Source organism: Streptopelia decaocto, assembly GCF_964273445.1.
Source record: "Streptopelia decaocto genome assembly, chromosome: 2".
Lineage (NCBI taxonomy): Eukaryota > Metazoa > Chordata > Aves > Columbiformes > Columbidae > Streptopelia > Streptopelia decaocto.
The window spans coordinates 1,953,834-1,978,602 of NC_138655.1; the positions used below are offsets into that span (position 1 = coordinate 1,953,834).

At 51.3% G+C, this 24,769-nt stretch overlaps 1 protein-coding gene across 1 annotated transcript; it reads left to right on the plus strand.

Annotated features, from left to right (window-relative positions):
- Positions 1-2,203: 2,203 nt before the first annotated feature.
- MAFA (MAF bZIP transcription factor A) lies at positions 2,204-4,903 on the plus strand. Its single transcript, XM_082045183.1, has one exon. The coding sequence runs from the start codon at positions 2,920-2,922 to the stop codon at positions 3,784-3,786; it is 867 nt and encodes a 288-aa protein (XP_081901309.1). The 5' UTR covers positions 2,204-2,919; the 3' UTR covers positions 3,787-4,903.
- Positions 4,904-24,769: the final 19,866 nt, after the last annotated feature.

Below are 24,769 nucleotides of genomic sequence, written 5' to 3' on the forward strand. Positions count from 1 at the left end.
TGGCGCTGAATTTGTGCTGTGGATGCTGGTGGAGCATCACCAGCTCATGGATGCATCACGGTAGGTGTTCTTGGGGACATTGTTTAGTGACAGTGTTGGGTTAACAGTTGGACTTGGTCTTATGGAACCATTTTAGTTGGAAGAGACGCTCGAGATCATCAAATCCAACCGTTAACCCAACCCTGGCACTAAACCATGTCCCTAAGAACCTTGAACGTCTCTTCCAACCCAAATTACCATGGTGTGATCTTGAGAGGCTCTTCCAACTAAAATGATTCTATTATTCTATAAGATCATCGAGTCCAACCGTTAACCCAACACCGTCACTTAACAGCGTCCCCAAGAACCTCATCACCATGGGGTGGTGTCCCCACAAGGACTCCCCAAACCAGCAGCACCCACCGTCAACCAACCGGGGAAACTGAGGCAGCACCCAGCCCTGCTTGAAGGGTTAAAGGGACAGATGAGCTGCCCCGCTCTAAAAGCGAACGGTGACGCCATCCCACTGCCATCCCGGCGGCCACCAACCTGGTTATGTCACTCGACCGCCTGTGAGTAAACTTAGATGACCGACCCCGGCGTTTGGCGTGGCGGGGAGGGCTGGGGACATGCCACAGGGCCCGGCCGCGCTCCCCCGGCCGTGTCACTGTACCCGGCCACCCCGCTAAAAATACCCAAAGGGGGTGTCATGGGTGAGCGACGGCCCCATTGGAGCCCGGCCCAGTCCTAATCCCTTGGTGGCTCTTGTCCCATCGTGGGTGGCAGCTGCTGGTGGGGGTCGGGTGCCCCCAAGGTGTGAGGAGCTCCAGGGATGGATGCGGTGCCAGGGGTAGGGAGGTGGCACCGCATCCCAGACCCCCCATCCCATAGCGGGACCCCAACCTCCCACCGCACAGGGGCAGCGATGCTGCATTTGGAGGTCACAAAATTAAGCAAATAGGGGTTAGAAACACCTAATGCAAAGTGGGTTTGGTTGCAAAAATGGCCTTTTTGTCCCCTTCTCTGCCCTCCCTTCAAGTTAGGGAGTGTCCTGTTGTCCCCTTGCAGTCACCAATATGGGGTATCTGTGTCCCAGGCTGTCCTATATGGGACAATCTCCAGTGTCACTGGGGTCTCAGGGGACACACATGGGGCCATTAATTTACCCCAAATAATCCCTGCTTTTGAACTGTCGGCACAGTGTCCCCCAAGTGGGGGTGGCTGTCAGTTGGACGAGGGGACTGTCACCCCCTGTGGGGACCAGGATGGGATGTAGTGGGACCTGGGTCACATCCTGGGGACAATCCTGGTCCCCCAGGGGTGTTGCTGGGTGGCGAGTGGGTGTCGTTGGCCTCAGTGGGGTGAAGTTGGTTATCCCTTGGGGTTCGGTGGGACAACTCCATGGTGACCACCCCGTGCCTCAGTTTCCCCTCCAACACCTTGGTGTAGGGAACAGCTGTGGCCATGCTGGTGAAACTGGTCCAGTCTCAGCAGATCCAGCTCTGGTGCATGTGGCTGCTACCCAACCACCAATAACCAAAAAAAGACCTAAAAAATCTGAAATATATATATATATATATATACACACACATATATATACATATATATACATAAATATATATATGGCTTTTTGCAAGGGTGGCGAGCCTTCCTCGTGCCCCAGGAATGATGCTGGGCTGGGGAAAACAGAGATGGGGAAGGGGCTTCCGTGGTGCCTCAGTGAGATGGTGTGAAAAACGATTTGCATCAATAGGGATCAATAATGCCCATTTTGGGTCTTTCTTGTTTTTTGGGGGGAGGAAATTAGCATTTATTTTACATTTTAACTCCGCCCCTTGCTCAGCCCGGCTTGGGCCCAGGGTGGTCGGTAGGGGCTGCGGGGGTGAAGCCGCTGGGACCGGGGATGCCCGAGGGATGCAGGGGGGTCTCCGGGACCCCGCTCCCCCCTCACCCCGGAGCGGCCGCTTTGCAGCTCCGACCCCCTCTCCCCGCGGAGATTGACAGCTGCCCCGGGGCGTTGCCATGGGGATATGCAAATCGCTACGGCTGATCGCGGCGCTGATAGGCTGAAAGCGACTGGACACGCCCCGAGAGGTGGGGCCGGGGTGAGTTTACTCCCATATATAAGGGCTCGGGTTCCATTCAGTTTCTCGGTAGCGGCGGCGGCAGCGCCGGGAACGGGCGGGGAGCGGCTCCCGCCCCCGGGCACCGTGTCTGAGGAGGAAGGGCAGGAGAAGGCTCGTAGCCCGGGGAGGTGGGGCCGGGGCAGGTGCCAGGGGAGGCAGGAAGGGGCGGGCAGGGCGCTGCCTGTTCCTCGCCATTGGGAATCAGCCGCAGGCAGCGGCAACAACCCGGCCCCGCTGAGTCGTGCTGGAGAAGTGTCCGGTCCCGCATCCACGGGGCTCCGCTTCCCCCGGCGGCGGGGAGAGCAGCCGGAGCGCTGCGAGGATCCCGGAGTCCGGCGGCAGCTCGGAGCCGAGCACCGGAGGAGGCTCCAGCACCGAAACCCAATCTCAAACCCTTGCGGAGCCCCGGACCGAAGCCCCGACGGAGGCGTCTGCCTGCAGCCCGGAGCGGAGTCCCGCAGGAGCGTCCGGGAGCCCGGCTGAACCCCCCACTGAAGCCCCATCGGAGGGTCCCGGAACTCAGCTGAACCCCGTAGCGAAGCCCGGTCGGCGTGTCCTGGAGCCGGGTTGAACGCCGCAGCAAAACCCAGTCGGAGAGTCCCGCAGCCGAACTGAACGCCGTAGCGAAGCCCGCTCGGAGGGTCCCGGGGCAGAACTGAACGCCGTAGCAAAGCCCGGTCGGGACAGCCGGTTGCACAGCAGCCAGAGCCCCCGTAACCCGCTCGGAGGAGTCTCCCGGAGCCCTCGGGACCCCCAAGCCTCGGTGAGCGGCATTACCCGGGGGAATCACCCCCCGGTTTCTCCATGGACTGAGATGGCCTCGGAGCTGGCCATGAGCGCGGAACTGCCCACCAGCCCCCTCGCCATTGAATACGTGAACGATTTCGACTTGATGAAGTTCGAAGTGAAGAAAGAACCGGCGGAGGCGGAGCGGCTGTGCCACCGGCTGCCCGCCGGTTCCCTCTCCTCCACCCCGCTCAGCACGCCCTGCTCCTCCGTGCCTTCCTCGCCCAGTTTCTGCGCTCCCAGCCCCGGTGGGCAACCGGCTCCTGGTCCCCCAACAACCACAGCGTCCTCCCTGGGCTCCAAACCTCAGCTGGAGGAGCTGTACTGGATGTCGGGTTATCAGCATCACCTCAATCCCGAAGCTCTCAACCTGACACCGGAGGACGCGGTGGAAGCGTTGATCGGTGCCCCTCACCATCATCATCATCACCACCAAGCTTACGAGTCTTTCCGACCTCAGCCTTTCGGCGGTGAGGAGTTACCGCCGGCCGCCCATCATCACCCCGGCCATCACCATCATCATCATCACCACCTGCGCTTGGAGGACCGCTTCTCCGACGACCAGTTGGTGAGTATGTCGGTACGGGAGCTGAACCGGCAGCTGCGGGGGTTCAGCAAGGAGGAGGTGATTCGCCTCAAGCAGAAGAGGAGGACCTTGAAGAACCGAGGCTACGCTCAGTCCTGCCGCTACAAGCGGGTCCAGCAGCGGCACATCTTGGAGAACGAGAAATGTCAACTTCAGAGCCAAGTGGAGCAACTCAAGCAGGAGGTGACCCGTTTGGCCAAGGAAAGGGATCTGTACAAAGAAAAATACGAGAAATTAGCCGGCCGGGGTTTCCCGAGGGAACCCTCCCCATCCGCCGCCCCTAAACCCGCCGCTGACTTCTTCATGTGAGCCCCGGGCTTTGGGGTGGAAGGGTCCCCCCCTTTTTTCCCCCCTCACCCCACGTGGGGAAAGCAAACCCTCTGCTTGTATAAAAATATATTATTATTATTTTGTTTGTTTTCCTCCCCTGACATTTTTGGGGAGGGCGGACCTGGAGCCAGCCTGCATGCGGGACGTGTACGGCGCTTCCCACCCCCCCAAACCCCGGGAGCATCAGCGCCATCCAGGTGGCTTCTTCCTCCCCCCCTCCTCCTCCTCTTCCTCCCCCTTTATCCTGCGTGTTTTACCCCCAATTCGATTTGTATTGGGTTTTACGGGGGGTCCCCGGCAGCGCTGCGCTTTGCCCGGCCCCGCACCCCCCTCCCGGCCGGCAAATCTGAGCCACATTTAACTTATTCACCCTTGTAAATATGTAGAAATTAGTTAGTTTTCTGCCTTTTTTTTTTTTCTTTTCCTTGAGCCTATATTTTGCTTGGTGATTTACGAACAAAAAATCCTTTAGAAAACGAGAAAAAAAAATACACGAGTCTTAAAAGTTTGTATGTAATAGCATGCAAATAATATCCGAGTTAATTTAACGATGTTGGGAAGAAGCCGAATGCACTATATACAGGAATCAATTGGGTTAAATAATACTGTTTTATAGAGATTTAAAATTATCTATGCTCTTAAAAATAGTGGCGGGGGGGAGAGGTAACAATTCTAGGGTGACCTGAGAGGCGATATAGTAATATATGGACTGCAAACGGTTGGCTGCTATCTCACTATGCACCAGATTTATTTATTAACCCTCGGGAAACGGAGTATTATTTTAACCTCGGTGTTGAAAGATGGAAAGAAAATGCACATTCTTGCGCAAAATAATAGACAATAATTTGTGCAATTGTGTTTGGAGCAAAAGCGCGAAGGATAAGTTTTTTTTTTTAACGAATTGCTTATTTAAAAAAGAAAAATGATAAAAAAATTAATCTTGGGGAGGGGAAAAAAAGGGTCTTTGAACAAAGCGAGCTTGGGAGCCTGGTGCATTTTAGGTACTGATCGTGCGAAGCGTTTTTAACGACCTGTTGTTTCGATTTGTGACGGTTTTAACGATGTTGCATCAAGATAAAAAACAACTTATATTCAACTAGAGCTTGGGTCGGGTTTTTCTCTCTCAACCCGGGGGGGATCCCACAGCGTCACGTTTTCGTTTGGGGGGTTGTTGCTGCTTCCTTTGGGTTCCTGGTACGGATGCGGAACCCTCCCCGAGCTCCGTAGGGATGAATCGCCCGTCGCTCCATCACTTGCGAACCCGGGACCACCATTTGCTCTACACCGCTGAACTCTGGTTTTTCACTTTTTCTACCTTTTCTTTCCTTTTTAAATTTCCTTTTAAATTATTTTTTAAGCTGGGTATTGTGTGTTTTAATTTTTTTCCCCTTTTAAATTATTTTATTTTCCTCCCCAAGACACCCAGAGACCTTCATCCCCAGAGCCGCTGAAAAGCCACTTTGGATCCAATTTGCTCCCAGCTCCTCTGACATCGCCCCGATGAGCTGCCCCCTTAATGTTTTAATTGGTAAAGCAAATTACTTTCCTTTCTCCTTTTTGAGTTTTTACTTAAAGGAGAGTGGAGGAAAAAATAACCCCCAAACCAAACTCGTGCGTTATCTAGAACAAAACTTTAGGGTTGGTATTTTTACACTTTTTGGGACTGTTTGCAGGGGTTTGTGTCCCCGGCCGCTCTTTGTGCCGCTGGGACGGCTGCCCCGCTCGCAGATCTCCCCGACCGCCCTGGGTTTGAGGGGGGTAATTTGAGCCCTTGGTTCTATATATTCCTAATTATGCTATATCTTTATATATATATATTTTAAGGGTTTGTTTCCTCCTCTATTTTTGCACGGACATGACCGGGAGCTGCCCCGGCACGTTGACTGCGCTGTGTTTCTTCCATAAATCACCTCCATAAATTAGGCTGATGTAACCCCCCCCCCGCCCAGGCCCTGGGATTTTGGGGATGTCTGTGTCCCCAGAACCTCTTGCTCTGTCTCCTCTGCACCCCCGACCTCATCCCTCTATTTTTTTCCCCCTTTTGGACTAATTGTCATTTTATTGTGTCCAGAAGGTTTTTTGAGCAACCGGAGTTCTATCTGGCTCTGTTTTTGGGATGGGACCGGGATGCAGGGAGGGACCCTTGTCCCATGATGGATGCACCAGAGCTGGGTACAAATTGGGTTTTCTGGGGGGGGGGGGGTTTACCCCTTATTCCTGTTTTAATTTAGACCCAGGGAAGCTTAGTAAACCCTTCTCTACATAAAATAACCCGTCCTGTTGCCTGCGCAGTGTCTCAGAGGATATCACCTCCTCTCCTTGTTTTGTTTTTTTGGGGGGGGGTGAATTGCAGCTTCTCAGTGTGTTACTCCCCAACTTTTTGTCCCAACATCCACGTCCTCAGGTCATTTTAATTTCTTTTTTTGGGGTGGGGGAAGCGCTTCCAGCTGCTCACCCCATGACAAAATTGAGTTCGGGGAGGAAAATAAAGGGTTTGAGGCCAGCGCTTTCCCCAAACCATCCCGAAGACCTTGTTTCCCCTACATATATTTGGATCTTGCTCCGGTCCACGCTCCTCTTGGGCTTGTCCTGTGTGTCCCCAGGGGCTGGTGTCCCCTTTCCCATCCCTGGTGGGGCTGAGTGGAGCAGCAGAGCCGACTGTGCAGGATTTTTGGGGGGCTGGCATGATGCTCCATGATATCTTTCCACCACATCAGCTGAGCAAAGGGAGCAATTTGGGGCTGATTTTTATTTTTATTTATTTTATATTATTTTTTCACCCCTTGCCTTGGTACCCAACACTACTCAGTCCTTCCATCCAGTTCTCCTTTGATTTATATTCTCCTTTTTCACGCTGCAGCAAGGTGGGGAAGGCACAACCCGCGTCTCCCCATGTAGCTACAGCAGGAGCAGATTATTTTGGCGACTGCGGTGTTACCCTTTCCTCTTCATCCTTCACCTTCCCAGGGCAACTTTGAACAGGGATGTGACCCCCAACTCCTTGCAATGCTGTAACTTTTAACCATTATTTTTATTTATTTTGTTCTACGCTGATTTATTATTTTACCAGCACCTCCTGGAAATCCCCCCAAGCAAGGGAATGGAGTGGGGCACAAGGTGTTATTGCCATGAGTTAATGGTGAATACTCCACAGAAAGATTGGGGGAGTCCAGGGCACTTGCACCCTTCTGCTTTACTCACCCCCTGCCCCCTCACAGTGTTGGGGTGCATTTGGGGTCCCCCAAGCCACCCTTATCACCCCAAATTGCTCCTGGGGGGGCCGTCCTGGGTCTGTCCCTCATTCTATTTGGTGAATAAAGAATAAAAGCTAAAGCGGTTTATGCCCCAAATGGGGCTGGTTTATGACTTGTCTCGTTGTTGGGGCCAGGAGGGTTGAGCCCTCTGTTTCACTAGGGGTTTTTTTGGGGGGGAAGGGGGGATGCTGGGTGGTCCTCGCTTGGTTTTGCAGCATCTTTTGGGGGGGCTGTGACCTTCACCACAGGACCAGGAGTTGTTCAGCATCATGGGGATGCCCGTGCATGGTCGGACCATGTCAGTACATGTTTTTGGGATGGGGGGGGGGGGATGTTGCGGGACCCGGTGGCACGTCAGCGCATGTCACCCGTGCCGCAGGGCTGCGGATGTTTATATGGTGTAGCATCTCCATGTCAGAGGAGGACGCATGAATTCTTTGTGTTGCTCTGGCTGTTTTTAAAAGTGTTTTCCTCATTTTTTTTTTTCCTGGTCTTTTGGGGGGGATTAGAGTTTTTTGGGGTCGGCATGGGTTTCCAGGACCTTAGAACATCAGTCTCCTTCTTGCAAGGATCTGCAGCCCCTGCACTCATCCTGGGCATCTCCTGCACTGCATCTCCAGCCTGGCCCTGAAGGTTTAGGGGGTGAAAGCAGCAGCCCCAGGGTCTCACCCCCAACCCCATGGGGTGGTTGTTTTTGGGGTGGGGGTGTGGAGACAAGCCCTGGGGGGTTGGCATGTTGTTCCCTCCCTACCATCCTCCTGCAGAGCTTTTTAAACCCATTTATTTTGTTTTCAAGCTTTACTTGCACCTCGACATGCTCTTGAAGACACTGTTGACCTGGGAAACAGCCGAAACTCCTCCAGCTGTCCCTGCTGATGGGTTTTACACCCTTTTCCCATGGGATAAAAAGGTGATTTTTTTGGGGTGATGCTGGATCCCAAACACAGCAGCACCCTCAGGTACTCCACCCAAGCCTGGTTCCAAGCCCTGTAAAAGCCACCCACCCCCTGGTGCCACGTTTTCCATCTTGTCCCCAAGTAGCAATTAGCTGGATTGTTGCAGATAATGGGGTTTTCTGCAACTACAAGAGGCTGATCAATGCGGCGTTGCCCAAGTACCCCCCTCACACCTTCCTCCTCAATTATTGATGCCGATACCCAGCACATTTGCCACCCAACCGCTGCAGCGTGTTCAACACAAAGTCCCGACATCTTGGTAACATGATCACTCCAGCCCTGAGATATTAGATCAAGCTTGGGAAGCTGGGGGTGGGCTGCTGGGCACACACAAATTTGGGGAGGCGGGGGGTGCACGCAGTGGAAAAGTGCAAGTTAATTAAATTCCCCGGAAAATAAATCCCTAACAAAACGAAACTCCTGGCGGTTTGCAGCGCTGTTTCTGAGCCATTCTCAGGGCTGACCCGCTGCGAGCTGTGCTTGGGCACCATTCGGAGCCGATGTTTTTTGGCTTGAGCTGATGTTTTTTGGCTCAGGCTAATCTTTATATTCTGGCTCAGCTGAAATTTGCCTTTTGCACACTCCTTCCTTCTTGTGCTCTGGGTCTGGCTGCCTCCTTGCCACTCGTGTGTCCCTGGGAGCCAAATGCTGCCCTGCTCACCATATATATGTATATGTAATATATATAAAAAATACATATATCACCTTAGCAAAACAGAGCTAATTTACTTCTGCCAGCTCGTGGGCTCGCTTGCTCTGGCACTTGTACATCTCATCCCTGTGGCTGGAATATATGCCTAACAAAGTTTAGAGCCCTTCGCCTTCTCCCAGCCAGCACATCCTGGTATCTCCCCTGACTTTGTTGGGAGCCGAGGTCCTTCCTAACAGCCGGCACAAGGGAAACCCCTATGCATACCGTGAACAGGATCACAGCTGGGTTTTGTTCCCAAACTCTTCGTTTTTGGATGTGTTTGCATCACCCAGGGATGATGCTGCTGCGGGATGTGGGATGCAGGATGCACAGATACAGGACAATGGGTTTGAGATGCAGGTAGTGGGATGCAGGATATGGGTGTGGGATGCAGGAGGTGGGATACGGGGTACAGGAGGTGGGATGGAGCAGGTGAGATGCAGGATATAGGATACAGGAGGTGGGATGTATGGTGCGAAAATACCAGACATTGGGTGTGGGACGTGGGATATAGGATGCAGGAGGTCAGATACAAGATGCACAGATACTGGACACTGCAAATGGGATTCAGATAGTGGGATGCAGGATATAGGTATGGGATACAGGAGGTGGGATATGGGATACAGGAGGTGGGATGGAGCACGTGGGATGCAGGATATGGGACGTAGGAGCTAGCATATGGGATGCAGGAGGTGAGATGCAGGATGCACAGATACAGGATGCTGGATATGGGATGCAGATAGTGGGACGCAGGATATGGGTATGGGATACAGGAGGTGGGATATAGGATACAGGAAGGGGGATGCAGGAGGTGGGATGCAGGAGGTGGGATGTAGGAGGTGGGATGTAGGAGATGGGATGTAGTCTGCACAGATACAGGACATTGGATATGGGATGTGGGATGCAGGAGGTTGGATATAGGATGCAGGAGGTGGGATGGAGCAGGTGGGATATGAGCTACAAGGATACAGGACACTGGATGTGGGGTATGAGGTGCAGGATGCATGGATACAGGACATTGGATGTGGGACACAGGTAGTGGGATGCAGCATATGGGTGTGGGATATGGGATACAAGAAGGGGGGTGGAGCAGGTGGGGTGCAGGATATGGGATGCAAGAGGTGGGACGTAGGCTGCATGGGGTGGGAAATTGGACACAGGAGGTGGGATATAGGGTGCAAGTATACAGGACACTGGATGTGGGATGCAGGAGGTGGGATACGGGATGTAAGGATACAGAATATCAGATGTGGGATGCAGGTAGTGGGATGTTAGATGCATCATGTGGGATAAGAGATGTGACAAATAGGATAGGGGATGCAGGATATAGGGTTTGGGATACAAAATATGGGATAGGGGATAGAGTATATGGGATTCTCGCCTGCAGCAGGCCCTGTGGCTGTGAGAGCAACGCCATGTCATGGTGTGTTGTCTGTCACTGCTGCTGTGCTGGGAAGAAGGGGAAGAGCTGGATCACAGATGAGCAGCAAGAAGGAGCACAGCACTGGCCATCCCACCCTTCCCTGACCACACAAGCTCCAGTGAGGATGCAAAGCCAATAATTATCAGTAATGCCAACTCATTCCAGGCATGCTTGAGGACAATTTCTTGGGTGCTGTTATCCCTACATGCAGAAGTGTGCACGTGCACATGTAAACATATGTGTGACTGTGCAGGAGGTGGGATGCAGAAGGTGGGATTCAGAATGCAGGACACATATCCATGTCTGTGCAGAGGGAAACAAGCCACATTACCAAGTGGGAAAGCATAGAATCATAGAATAGTTTGGGTGTGAAGGGACCTTCAAAGCTCATCCAGTGCCACCCCTGCCATGAGCAGGGACATCTTCACCAGCTCAGGTTGCTCAGAGCCCCGTCCAGCCTGTCCTGGGATGTCTCCAGGGATGGTTCATCCACCACCTCTCTGGCCAACCTGGGCCAGTGTCTCACCTGCCTTAGCATAAAAAAATTATTCCTCATGTCCAGCCTGAATCTCCCCTCCTTTAGTTTAAAACCATCACCCTTTGTCCTATCACAACAGGCCCTGCTGAAAGCTCTGTCCCCATCTTTCTTATCAGCCCCTTTTAAGTACTGAAAGGCAACGAAAACATGTAATGACAGTGTCAGTCCTCAGGTCCAGTGGTGATCGGGTCCCATCAGCCCTTTGCTGTCCCACCTGCCCATGGATTGCAACCCTCCTTGGTGTCATCATCCCCAATGCCCAGGCATCACCTCTTCCCCCACGCTGGTCCCACAACTCCACATCCCTACCTGCCAAGCTCCCCAATTAGGTCATCAGCTTAGTGTCTAATTACCCACCCAGTAAAATCCAAAGTATTCTTGTTTTCTTTTTTATTTTTTTTAATCTCCTCCTTCCTCCCTTTCTGTGGATGAGAGAGGGGGAAGGGGATGGCAGGTAGAGCATCCTCCCCCTCCCCAACACCAGGTTATTTATTCATGTAACAGGCCGAGGCTGGAGCGCAGCTCAGCGCAGCCCTGGCAGCTGTCGGCTCCCTGGGAGCGCGAGCTGTAATTTGCACAAGCAAAAATAAACTAATTGTTATTTTCAATTTACATAAAGGGAAGAGAGGTGGGGGAGGTGGCTGGGAGGGCGAAGGGGAGCCAAAACCTTCCTTGTGCTGGAGGACCAGCTCTTCTCCTGCTCCTGTGGGTCTTATCCTGCCCATCTGGGTGATGATGCTGGTGGCTGGAGGAGTGGATAGTTACAGAGATGGAGGGACTGGACCATCATCTTCCTTGCCGTGGGGACAGGGCTGCTGGCCCACTTCCATCTGTGAGGTGAGAACCCCATCTCAATGCCCGCACAGCCCAAGGGGGAAGAACTTCTGCTTTCATCATCTGGCTCAAAGGAAAGACCTGCCGGTGTCAGGCCACTTTTGCAGGGGGCCGAGGTAGGTTTATTTGGGGTTTTCACTTTGGCCATGGTGTGTGCAGATCAAAAAAGAAGGGCCTGGTCAACACTAACCACGGAAGTCAATGCAGGAACACAAGCTGAGGGGGCACCTCACATGTTCACTGTCCCTCTTAGTGCAGGTCCTTTTCTTCCTGAGGCTTCTTCATGCCCTTTCACCCCAGGAGTTTAATGCTTCCACTTCAGTTTAGTTGGCTGGTTTCTCATCTGAACACCATTGGTGAGTCTCTACCCCTTGCTCTTGCTGTTCAACTCATGAGGTGGCTGGAGAGGCCACCTTGAAGATCTTCCTACAGGAAGATCTTTGAGATCTTCAACCATTTTCTCAAGCAACAGCTGCAGATGGGCACCTGGTGGGGATGTGTTTGCTGGGTCTGGGCTTGTGATGGATGTGAGAGTGATGCTAAATAGAAGACCAGGCTGTGAACTGTCCCACCTCATCAACTCAGGGTAGCCCCAAGGACTCCTTGGGCCAGGAAGGAAGAAGAGGAGGAAGAGGGACACATCCATGGTCTCCTGCATTGGAGGGAATGGAGATGCTGCTGCTCACTGTCTCTAGAAGCATCTCGACCATACGGCACGGGAGACCCCTGCCAAGGCGGCGCATCCCAGGAGCCTTTGTCATAACACTTTGAATGAGACGTTGCGGGCGTTTAATTTAGATTTACGCCGACAGGTTCTGTCCGTTAATTAAATATCAATTGATTGTTCGGAGAACACTTCCTTGGGTTTATCGCGTTTCTCAGAGACAAATCAAATTGCCATGTCATTAACTTGCAGCTATACAATCCATACATAATTACTGTCTTATTAATACCTTCGAGTTACGAGGAAGTTTTCGGCAATTAATATTTGTGGGATAGTTTGTATCAAGTTAATTCCGTCAGGGTTATGTTAATAATGCGGACATCTAATAAGCTGCATAATTAACGTCTTTCTTGTTAGCATCTTCTCAGATGCCAGTTAAATGTCAGGCCAGCCTTTGTGGCCGGGCTGTGTTTAATTAAACATGTTATTACAGAGGGACTCGTGTCTGTTACATGTGAATAGAGCCAAGTCGGAGCAGGTCATGGCTCCTGCCCTGCCCAGGCTGTGGATTTAAGATGGGTTTGTGGATGGTTTGGAAATCATAGAATCGTTTGGGTTGGAAGGGACCTTCAAAGCTCATCCAGTCCAACCTCTGCCATGAGCAGGGACATCTTCACCCAGCTCGGGTTGCTCAGAGCCCTCTCCAGCCTGGCCTGAGATATCTCCAGAGATGGTTCATCCACCACCCCTCTGGGCAACCTGGGCCAGGTTCTCACCACCCTCATTGTAAAAAGCTTCATCCTCATGCTTAGCTTGGAATGGGATTTGGGGACTGTCCACAAGTCAGGATGCAGGATGAGATTGTTTTTTTTTTTTTTTGGTCTTGCAAAAGGGTCAGGATACTGCCTGGATCAGTGCTGGTCCATCGTTGTTTGATTTAGAGCAGGGTTTAGGTTTAAGGGTTGGTCTTCCAAAAAAGAGGACAAAGCCATAGAGTCCCTGGCATGGACATGGGCACAGTGGTGTGGGCCATGTACTGGCCAGCGTCTGTGACCACATTTGCCCAGCATGCCCAACTCCAAAACTGACCACTGTGAAAATTCAGACAAATCTTAGGCTCAGCTTGAGACAGAAGGTGGAGGTTTGGGTTGGGTTTCTTTCTGGGCTGGCAGAAGATTTGCCAGTGTGCCCTAGGCTTGGAATCATCTCACCCCATGTTGCTTCCCTGGGGTTTTCATGCTGCCTCATCCCTTGAGCTGGTACCACAGGGAAAATCTGCAGGGGAACATGGCTGGGACTGGTGGAACATTTTCATCTCCTGGCATGGATGCAGGGATGTGCATCTGTCGTGCAAGAGGTCTTGGCCTTAAGATCTTAATCTGGAGATGAACATTGGAACAGGCTGCACAGGGAAGTGATGGAGTCACCATCCCTGGAGGTGTTTAAAAGATGCTCACATGAGGTTTTTAGGGACGTGGTTTAGTGCCAGTGTTGGGCTGACGTTTGGACTCCATGATCTTGAAGGTCTCTTCCAAGCAAAATTATTCTATGAGTCTGTGATTCTATGTCCAAGACCCAGCTGAGCCTGGATCTCTCTGCCCACAGCCTCCCCTTCCCCGATGCTCATGAATAAAAGATCGACCCTATCTACCTGGCCTGTTTGTCATTGTGAAATATTCATCAGTGGCTGATTAAGTTTTAAGGAAGGGACATGTTGCCCAGGTGGGTTGCTGTGCTCCAGCTGCCCAGAGGCCGTGGGTTCAGGGGTGGTGAGACATCAGTCTGTGGTTTACCCCCTCTGTTTTATCTGTGAGAGGGATAGGGAGGGTTTTGCTCCTTCCCTGCTCATGTCTGGACTCCATGCAGGAAATTCTTGTGGGAACATAGAGGGAAAGGTCCAGGCTGGGCTCTGCTCCCATTTGGGGATTTGACTTGATGCACAGAGACCCCAGCACCTCCAGAAAGAGGGAACTCACCACCACAGCAACAAGAGCTGAATTCAGGAGAGGAAATGCCAGCCTTACTGCTGTGACCACAGAAAAAGGCTTCGACTGACCTGAGTGAGGTCCTCCATGCCTGGTGATCGTTGTGGCTGCAGAGGTACAGTCTCCTGACCATGAGCCAGCACTGGGCCCTTGTGGCCAGGAAGGCCAATGGCATCTTGGGGTGTATTAGAAGGGGGGTGGTTAGTAGGTCAAGAGAGGTTCTCCTCCCCCTCTACTCTGCCCTGGGGAGACCACACCTGGAATATTGTGTCCAGTTGTGGCCCCTCAGTTCCAGAAGGACAGGGAACTGCTGGAGAGAGTCCAGCGCAGGGCAACAAAGATGCTGCAGGGAGTGGAGCATCTCCCGTGTGAGGAAAGGCTGAGGGAGCTGGGGCTCTGAGCTGGACAAGAGGAGACTGAGGGGTGACCTCATTCATGTTTACAGATATATAAAGGGTGAGTGTCAGGAGGATGGAGCCAGGCTTTTCTCGGTGACAACCAATGGTAGGACAAGGGGTAATGGGTTCAAACTGGAACACAGGAGGTTCCACCTAAATTTGAGAAGAAACAACTTCTCAGTAAGGGTGGCAGAGCCTGGCCCAGGCTGCCCAGGGAGGTTGTGGAGTCTCCTTCTCTGCAGACATTCAAACCCGCCTGGACACCTTCCTGTGTAACCTCATCTGGGTGCTCCTGCTCCGGTAGAGGGATTGGACTAGATGATCTTTTGAGGTCCCTTCCAATCCCTAACATTCTGTGATTCTTGGATTCCTTTCAACAGCAAAGCCTTCCTGGAGCAGCATCGCCAATGGGAAAAAGAGGGAATAAAATAAAATTAAAATAATTTCCCTTTATAGTTGTCCATAGTCCCTAAAATAAGGGCTATGCTGCTCATGTCTTCCCTCCCCTCTTTTTGTCTCATTGCAAGGGCAGAGCTCATTCATGATAGGACTCGATTACCTTGAGGGTCTCTTCCAACTGGAATGATTCTATGATTCTATGATTTTTAATTGCAATTAGGAGCACAGCTAATGCTCTGCCCAAAAGGGTTCTTGCTGGCGGTGGGCGGGTCTTCTTGTGCTCGGTTCTGGGATAGGCTGGGGAAGGAGAGGAGGGTTGGATGCTCCACCAGCCAGTGTGCTGGGGGCCATGGCAAGCAAGGATTCCCCATTCAGCCTCCCTGGTCAGAGGTGCCTGCCCCACGAATATTTCAGGAGCCAGCGTGGGTCTCCTGGGATGGGGCATTAGTGCAGGCTGAGGAAGCAGCGGGCAAACAGCAGAGGAGGAATGAAGAAAATGCAATGAAAACCAAGCAAAAGGCTGCCAAGGCCACAAAGTTGGGCATGAAATATTGATGGGGCCATGTCGCGCTGGAAGGGAGGTGTGGAGGCCCTGGTGAGGCTGCTGGTACTCCAGATCTGGCTTCTTTCTTGCTCATCACAAATGCACAGCTGGCAAAATTTGGGTGGTGGTTAAAGATGTATGAGCCTACTTCTGCAGCAGCAACCAGACCCATCTGACACCTCATCTCCTTGAAGCTCCTCTCCTGTGGTCTGTAAAAGGTGGGTGGTGGGACGGGGAGGGGAGACATAGTGGTCCCAGTGTGAGTGACACTGTGTGGGTCAGGCCTTGTGGGAAGCACCAGGTGTGGTCCTGGTGGTGGAGTGGTTGAGTGGGAGAATTGGCCATGGGATGGAGGTGTTTGGGTGGGAGGGATGGGCAACGGGATGGAGGTGATTGATCAGGAAGGATGGACAATGGGCTAGAGGTGACTGTGGTGGGAGGAACGCACAGTGAGATGGAGGTGGTTAGCCAGGAAAGATGGGCAGCGAGATGGAGGTAGCTGTTCAGGAAGAATGGTCAATGAGATAGAGGTGGTTCTGGTGGAAGAGATGGGCAACAGGAGTGTGGCTGGGTGGGAGGGAATGTCAATGGAATGGAGGTGGTTGACCTGAAGCAATGGGCATTGGGGTAGGGGTGGTTGAGTTGGAGGGATAGAGAATGGTCTGGAGGTGGTTGTGATGGGAGGGATGGAAGTGGTTGCAGTGGGAAGAATAAGCAATTGAATTGAGGTGTTCGAGCTAGAGGGGTAGGCAATAGGAGGCATGTTGACTGTGGGAGGAATGGGCAATGGGGTGGAGGTGATTGGACAGGAGGGACTGAGCCTTCAGGTGAAGACCTGTCCCCACATGGGGGCTAGTTTCCCTTTTCAGGGCAGTCGCATATTTATTTGGCCTCTCCATGCCCTGCCTGTGTCTACACTAGAGCATCCTTCCCAAATCCACCACCACGTCCTGCAGACAATTAGCCCCACGCCCAAGGACCATCTCCTTCCTTCCTTATTGCCACCCTCTCCTCCAGGCAGCCCCTGACCACCCTGAAGATGACATTCCCAAGCCAGTATTGGCTCAATTCTTCCTAGAAATAATACCCCAACAAAAGTCACATTTTCTTATGCAAATTATTTCCTTTTGCCTCCGTGTGAGCTCATTAGCATTCCTCAATGCGACCGCATGGATCGATGTGTTACTGGCCCAACACTCAGCAGTCAATTCCAGTTTGCTGGGAGACTTTATTTCTCCACCTAATCAGGAAAAGCCCAGCTGATGGCAACGTCTTTCTCCCTGTTTTTAGTTCTGGTATTGGTCACCTGCTGATTAATTTTCAATGGGTTTGTTCATCAGAGAAGGAAGCTCTCCAGTTTAATTAGAAACAGGTAGCATGAGTGTATATTATCATGCAGCTGCCCAGTGGTGGGTTTTTACAGAAGTGTGCCAGGAGTTTCAACTTTTCTATAAATAAAATTGAAATAAAAAAGAAGGAATAAAAGGTCTCTGGTCTTTGTGCTTACAAGGACAGCGTCTGACCTAGGAGCTGGTGTAAGTGGCTTCATTGTCACCTGCTTGAGCCTGCAGGCAGCCTGCCCTTGCCATCTCCACAGGCCTGTCACAGGCATCTTGTTGGGATGCTGCTCCTGATGTGGCGAGTGCCACCAGATGTTTTAGGACAGAGCGACTCTTTGCTATGGACCCTTATGAGACAGGAGAGCAGCATCCATTCTGTGTATCCCACCACCAGCCTTGCCCCCGCACTGTATCATCCCCCCTGGGATCTACGCGGGTCCGTGCACACACGCTCGTTCCTGCCGCCTTTGCTGGCTCTGGGTCTCCTTGCGAGGAGCTGCTGAGTCAGCAGCCTTGCACATCTGCAAGCGCAGGATCCACCGGAGGATGATATTAATCAGTGTTGTGTGGTTTTTTTTCTCCTGGACCTTGGCAGCCTCCCTGCACTCGCAGCTGTGCCTGCGCCTTGGGAAATAAGCTCCGGTGGCTCCGCTGGGGGCTGCACCCTGTCCCCAGGTGGTTTTGGGGCCATGGGGACAGATGTGTCCCCCTCTGGTGAGTGAACTGGAGGGAGGGGAGTTGCTGCTAATGTCTTGATGATGGGGGGTGCTGCCCTGACACCCCACCCCAGGCATAAAGCAGCTTAGTCTGTATCCCTTCTTGGGCTGGTGCTCTTTGGAACATCTTGGGATGTCATCTCCACCATGGAGAGCATCCTGCGCAGCACTTGGTGCTGGACCAAGCAGCATCATCAGGGTCTCAAACCCACCCTGTGATGCTGTAAGGGGGAAACAAGGTGTTATGGGGCATGGGAGACTCATTAGGATGGGAGTTGCTCCTGGTTGCACCCTTCTCCAAGCGCAAGGTCCCAAGTGGCACGTGTGGCTCGGTTGTGCTCTTGTGTCATCATCCAGAAGCTGGACAAGGCCATGGTGATAATTAGGATAATGCACAGTACTAAAGCAACGCTGTTCTCTTTATGGGCTCCAATGAATTTAGCTTCTGTGGAAATGGGTGGGAGGGCTGAAGGAGGATCTTCTCCCAGTAAGGACCTCTAATGTCATTCTTGGAGAAGAACCCGACCCAGTGCCTCAGTTTCCCTGGCTGCAAATGTGTGTGGGGGCTGTGGCTTGGCCCATCCAGCTGAGGGTTAAATCATGTTGTCTGAGTGCCTTTTGGAGCAGGGACTGTTTTCCATCACCTGGATTTCCAACCTCCTTTCCACTGCCTTCATCCCAGTGGTTGTGCTCAGGGGTAGGCAGTGCTGCTGGGGAATATGGGGAAATAGGACGAGGGAGCTGGGGAACTGACACTCCACAAGCATGGGGACACTTCGGTGGCAGCCGGTGAGGACAGGGTGAGTTTGCTCAGCTCTTAGTGGTCCCTGCATGTTTTATTTTTGCTCTGTGCTCCATTCCCCATGGGCGTTTGCTCTCCGTGGGGGTTGGAAGCAGGAGGGGCGCAAAGAGGGGGCTTGGTGCCGGCTGCCGCTCGCTCGCTATCGCTTTGTTTTGTGGTGTAATCAGCACTCACTTATTCTCTTTGATTTTTTTTTTGTTCCTTTTTGTTGTTACTATTTTTCATGTTTCCACCGTGTCGGCAGTTTTCTCCCCCCGCCACATCCCTCCTCGGCTCCCCCTTCCCCTGTGATACACCAGAAACCTGAGACCGGGAATCATTTGGGTTGCAAAGGACTGTTTGTTAGTGGGTCACTGGTCTCCTGCTGTGACATCTCCAGCCACTGCTTCCAGGCTGTTAACCCTACCCAAGCTGCAAGAGCAACCGACACTCCACGCATCCCCCCTTACCCTATACAGCTTCCCATGCAAAAATCCCCAGAAAGCCTGAAATCACCCAGCAGAATTATGGAATTATATAATTATAGGATAGCTTGGGTTGCAAGGCACCTTCAAAGGTCATCTAGCCGGACCCTCTGCCATGAACAGGGACATCTTCACCAGCTCAGGTTGCTCAGAGCCCCGTCCAGCCTGGCCTGGGATGTCTCCAGGGATGGGGCATCCACCACCTCTCTGGCCAACCTGGGCCACTGTTTTACCACTCTCTTTGTAAAAAATTTCCTCTTCATGTCTAATGTGGATCTTCCCTCTTTTAGTTTAAAACCATCACCTCTTGTCTTGTCACAACAGGAGGGCCAGAAGAGACCAGTTTGGGGGACTTTGGGCTGGAGAAAAATGGCTTTGTGGCCTTTGAGTAGTCAGACTGGGATGCTAGATGCTCTGCTGGGAGGTGGCCAAGCGATTTATGGACCTACTGGGGATTTGGGGTAGCTGTGAGGGAGATGGGGGTGAGATGGGACATTGGATGATGCTAGTTTAGGTTTGTGGGCAACACGGGAAGCCAGTGCAAAAGGACGACAACATATTCTGGGATTTTGGGTAGGGTTTTAAGCACTGAGGTACTCTGGGGTACTGGGGGCATTTGGGCTTCCATAGCAATAGGGCGGGGTTGTCTTATGGAGCTATGGTGATGCTGTGAGCAGTAGATCCTCCTTGGATGCTGCGGACAGACTCGTGAGCACTGAAACATTGGGGGACATTGGAGCAGGATTTGGGGCAGAAGTCTCTCCAGGGACAGGGCAGGGAAGTGTTTGGGGATAGCAGAATTAGACCTGTTGACCCATGGGGGGACAATGAGTGGGATTTGGGGCACCACAGCAATCTGGGGTAAGGAGTGGGATGATAGGTGAACTGTTGTTACCAGATATTGGAGATGAAATGCTATGAAAGAGATCTACAGTATTTTCCATCCAGATCACGTGAAAATGTGCTACAGAAAACTAGAAAAAAAAAGTAAGGAAAAAAACCCAGACTCTTTTTTCCTTGATGGCAAGTCCTAGAAGAAGGCCATATTTGCCCTTTTATTTCAGTGCAGGGCAGAGGCTGAAGGGCTCTTCCATGCCAGACCCTTCCTGATGGGACTGTACCATGTCCTTCAGCAGTGGCCTGGGCACCATGGGGAAGCTCTGCTTTTCCTGACTGCACCCTTCCTGGGTGCTCTTGCAGAAGAACAAGGTGTTTGGCTATTCCCTGGTTTCATCCACGTGCTGAGGGTGAGAGAAGAGGGTGATCTGTTTGATCCTCTCATCTGAGCATGAGATTGCAGTTACAGCATGGGAGCTTAGTTTTGCTTAGAATCATAGACTCATTTGGGTTGGAAAAGACCTTTAAGGTCATCAAGTCTAATGTTTAACTCAGTTCTGCCAAGTCCACCTCTAAACCATGGTGGACCCCCTGGACCCGCCCTGGCTCCAAGCTCCTTTCAGGCAGTTCAGAGATCAGAAGGTCTCCCCTCAGCTCCTGTTCTCCAGCTGAACCCCCCAGGTCCCTCAGATGGTTCCGTCACACTTGTGCTCCAGCCCCTCACAAGCTCCATTACCCTTTTCTGAACTCACTCCAGCACCTCAGTGTTTATTTGGGTTACTGGTTTTGCTCTCCTGTTCTTGCATTTTCTCCACAGACAATCTCATATGGAGAATCTGGGCACCTTCCATGTGTCCATCAGTGCCTTTTGGAGTGCAGGAGCCCATACATCATGCTGAGGACCGTCCCAGCTGCACAGAGCAGGTTTTTGTCAGATCCCATGTAAGAACACACTGTCTGGCTTTTAGATGTTGCCTTGGTCTTGTCTGATCTGGCTGGTCTGTGGGTCAGACATGCGGTCAGAAGTGGTGTCCAGCACAAAGAGAGAACATCAGGATCCTACAGCATGCAAGTTCAGCTGTGGATGGACAACAGTGAGCTGGGTTCATATAGCTACTCTAATAACAGCCTGGTGTGGGGCTGTTGGTCACCATGTCCACCACCCATCCCTGCTGAGCTGCTCTTGATCCACAGTCCCAGCATGTCCTCCAGCCCATTGAGCAAAGCTCTTGCCCTGGAGGTTTGTGACCTCTCCCCAAAGCCAGGGACTTCTAAGGAGAAATAGCACTGTGAAGATGTGAAGCTGACTTTTCAAAGGCAAAAATAACCCAAAAAATGGGTAAAGACAGGCTGACTGTCCTTCCAGCATTTGGGAAGGTGTGTGCTTCTCTCCCTGCTTGTCACCCAAGGCTAGCAGGAGTACTCAATCTTAACCTTTTTTGATCTTTTCCCAAAAATTCATCGGAGGATACAGAAATTTGGACCAGCTCCTAAGCACTGCATTGAGAAAGTTGCAGTTTAAACTGATATGTTTTTTTCCTTCTAATGGCAAGTGGGGTGTTTAATTAAGTGTTGACTAAAACCAACACAGAGCTGTTAGTTGTGCGAACATGAGCCACTGGTCCTTGCTCTGTGCTCCTTGATGTAGTTTTCCCCTTTTGCAGGTCTACAGGTAACAACTGATGCTTCTAGGAAATTAAAAAATAATCCCCAAAAGTATAGAACAAGGCAGAATTACTGATGTGATAAGCAAATCGGGACAGAACAATATAAGATGAATCCCAAGGCCTCTTTAGCCACCACAGCTAAGATAGCAAATTTTCAGGCTTCTCTGGTCCAAGTTGTGAAGCAAGCAAAGGTGTGGGGACAGTTCTCATGACTGAATATTTGCTGATGGTTTTAAAAGCAGCCGCTGTTTACGCAGAAGACTCCTCTGCACCTTATGGTGACACATGCATCATGGGGTTAAAGAGTCCCTGGTCAACAGGGTTGTCAGTCAGGCATCTTCTAATGGTGCTAAATTCACTTTAAAAAAAACAAAAACAAAAACAAAACAAACCCACAAAGAAGACATTTTTAAGCAACCAAAACAAAACCTGGCCACGATCCATAAAGCAAAGAGCTGAACGAATTGGGGCAATTGTCAAGGGAGGTCAAATCTGTTGCCTGTCAAGGCTGGCAGTTTCCTCTAGAAAAGACGTGATGTAAATCATCTCCCCGTAACATGCGCGGTATCCAGGGGCAGCTCTGGTTTCCTAATGCGCATCGTTTCCGTGGGGCCGAGTTTTGCATACGCAGCCGAGGCCGATTTTACATCACACTGAGCATTTAGCACCGACTCGCGGCTTCTCCTCTCCTGCTGTCTTTCCTTGTTGTGTTTTGATTTGGTTTGATTGTGCTGGGTTTGCTGTCAGGGTGATCTTTCCCAGCGGGGCGGGAGCAAGGGCTGGCAATGTGGGTTCAATATTTTAAAATCATAGAAAAGTTTGGGTTGGAAGGGACCTTCAAACCTTATTTAACCCAACCCCTGCCATGAGCAGGGACATCTTCACCCAGCTCAGGTTGCTCAGAGCCCCATCCAGCCTGGCCTGGGATATCTCCATGGATGGAGCATCCACCACATCTCTGGACAACCTGGGCCAGTGTTTCACCACCCTCAGGGGCAACAATTTCTTACTCATGTCTGGCCTGAATCTCCCCTCCTTTCGTTTGAAACCATCACATTGTCCTGTTGCAGCAGGCCCTCCTAAAAAAATCTGTCCCCATATTTCTTTAGGCCCCTTTGAAGTAGTGACAGGACTTCCTCTGCACCCATGTGCCAGAGCGAGAAGCAATACGGTGATTAAACCCATTTCTTCCTCCAAAAGGAGTCATATAGCTCCTAAAGGCACCTAAAACTTCCCCAAGAAGCCGGGCTTTTGGCTACGTCTCTGCTGCTAATATCAACAGGGCCACAGACCTCTAGTCCTAATAGTGGCTGGGATGACAATGCTTGTGTTCAACCAGCTAAACTGAGCTACAGTGAGGGCTGACCTCATCCAATGTACGTTTTAGTCCTGATCCCCAGGAACAGTCCTTGGCATGGTCTAATTTTCTATCCTCTACATGTGCAGCTCTCTAAGCCTGCAGAAGGAGACGGCCACAGTCTAGCATGTCTCTAATAATTCTTCCCATCGTGATGATGGGTCTGGGGGAAGTCTAGGGAGGTCTTTGGCAGAGGAAGGGTGAGCTGAGATTTAAAATGAGCTTGTCAGCAACACCCATGTTGCTTTCTATCCCCACTTCTATTGCAGCTCCTGGAGCAAGCCCTGAATGGTGGCTTGGAGAGTGGCAAAGTCCAGTGGTGCAGAGGGGAGGTCCAATCTTGCATGGGCCAAAGCATCTTCATCTTAACCCCCAAGGGCTCTTCTAATGCTCTGTCAACAGGGCTGAGATGGAGCACGATCAGCACCTTGGAGCAAGGGTCCAGCTCTTGGTGTGTCTCAACCATCGGGTTTTCAGGGCTGTTTTTTGGGATGTGCACACTGCAGTTTCACTCTTGTTGTGTCCAACGTGTCTTTTCTCCCTACTTTGTCCATGAAATAATTAACGCTGCTTCTGGTGTTGCTTCCAAGCCCCCTTTTCTCTTGCTTCTCAGCCTCCTTGTCTAAATGAAATGCTGTCAGGGCTCTCAACAACTGCTCTGAGCGAGCACCCCAGTCTGTGTGCTCTGTTAAAACCCACTGAAAGCTGCTTATGGTACCAGGAACACATGTAAATACAGGTGATTTCAGGAAACCAGTGTAAGAGGTGATGTCTGCTACGGAGGTCGAGCAAGACTCGAAAACAATCTGTCTTCATCAGTCTTCAGAGCTTCTGTCTCACTGCTGGTGCAGCAGCAAACAAGTCACACAGAAATCAAAGCCAGGAGCCCACAAATCCCAAATTTCTCACTCTTCCAAATCCAATCTTGCTTTCCCAGCAGGAGGATTAAGATGAAGATGCTGGAGGTGGGTTTGCTGGAGGTCCTGTTGCAGTGTGTGCAAACTGCTGCCTGGTTGGAGAGTTATGGGAGCTGACAGGGTGAAGGACACATCCTGTCCTTCTTCCCTTGTGTGTACAATCAGGCCCATGAGGCCATGTGCTACCTGTCATTTGTTTGTGACTGTCTGGTGTGCAAGACTTGCTATTCCTGGGCAGTTTGGCAGAGGCTAAGCCGTATGCATCTGCTCCTGTAATGGAAGAACCAGTGATGGAGGTCAAAAAAACTGGCTGTGCCACCAGTGGAATAAGATGAAACTTGCTTGAGATGAAGAAAATCAAGAGCAATTAAGCCTCAATCTAAATTTCCTTCTTTCCCACTTGCAGAGCTGAAGGAGAACCAGACTTGTGGGGTGATTATGTTACATTGGGGTGATGCTGCCTAGTTTTTGGTCAGGTACCACAGATTTCATCCGATGACAGGAAGCTTAGGTCACGCTGTCATCACTGGAGAGAGTCACCAGAGGTCCATTCAACCTAAAGTAAATGCTTACATTTGTTTGGATGAATGCACCACAAAAATGCTGGCTTTTTCTCTCTTGAACGTGGATGAATACACAAATACACAGCTGAGATGGAGACATTTACAAGAGAGACATCTAAATTTAGGAGACATGCTAATGCCTTTTGCTGAGCCCTGGTTGTCAGTCCTATCCAGCTTTGGTGGACATAACATGGTCTCTGCAGCCCATGTTTCAATGACCTGCAAACGTTGTCTCTTAGGACCTCAGAGCTGAAGGCCAAGCAGTGTTGCAGGGGAGGAAAATTATTCCCTGCTCAGTTCAGCTTGTTCGTTGCCCTAAACCAGCTCTTTGGCTCTCAAAACCTTTGAGCATTGGAGTATGTTGCCTGTTGAATTAACCGAACTGCCATCAATGTTACTCTTCCTCTTGGTCAAAGTGGGTCTTGAGATGCTCCAATACAACAATAGCAAGGTCCATGCATATCTAAAAGAGGGAGGTGGCTGATCACTGCTGTAGGTGTAGGGCTTGGACCATCTTTCTTATGAGGAGAGACTGAGAGAGGTGGGGCTGTTCAGTCTGGAGAAGAGAAGGCTGAGAGAGGATCTTATTAAATATCTCCAGGGTGGGTGTGAA

Excerpts from the sequence above, each read along its gene's own strand:
- MAFA (XM_082045183.1), top strand. The coding sequence starts at position 2,920 with ATGGCCTCGGAGCTGGCCATGAGCGCGGAACTGCCCACCAGCCCCCTC.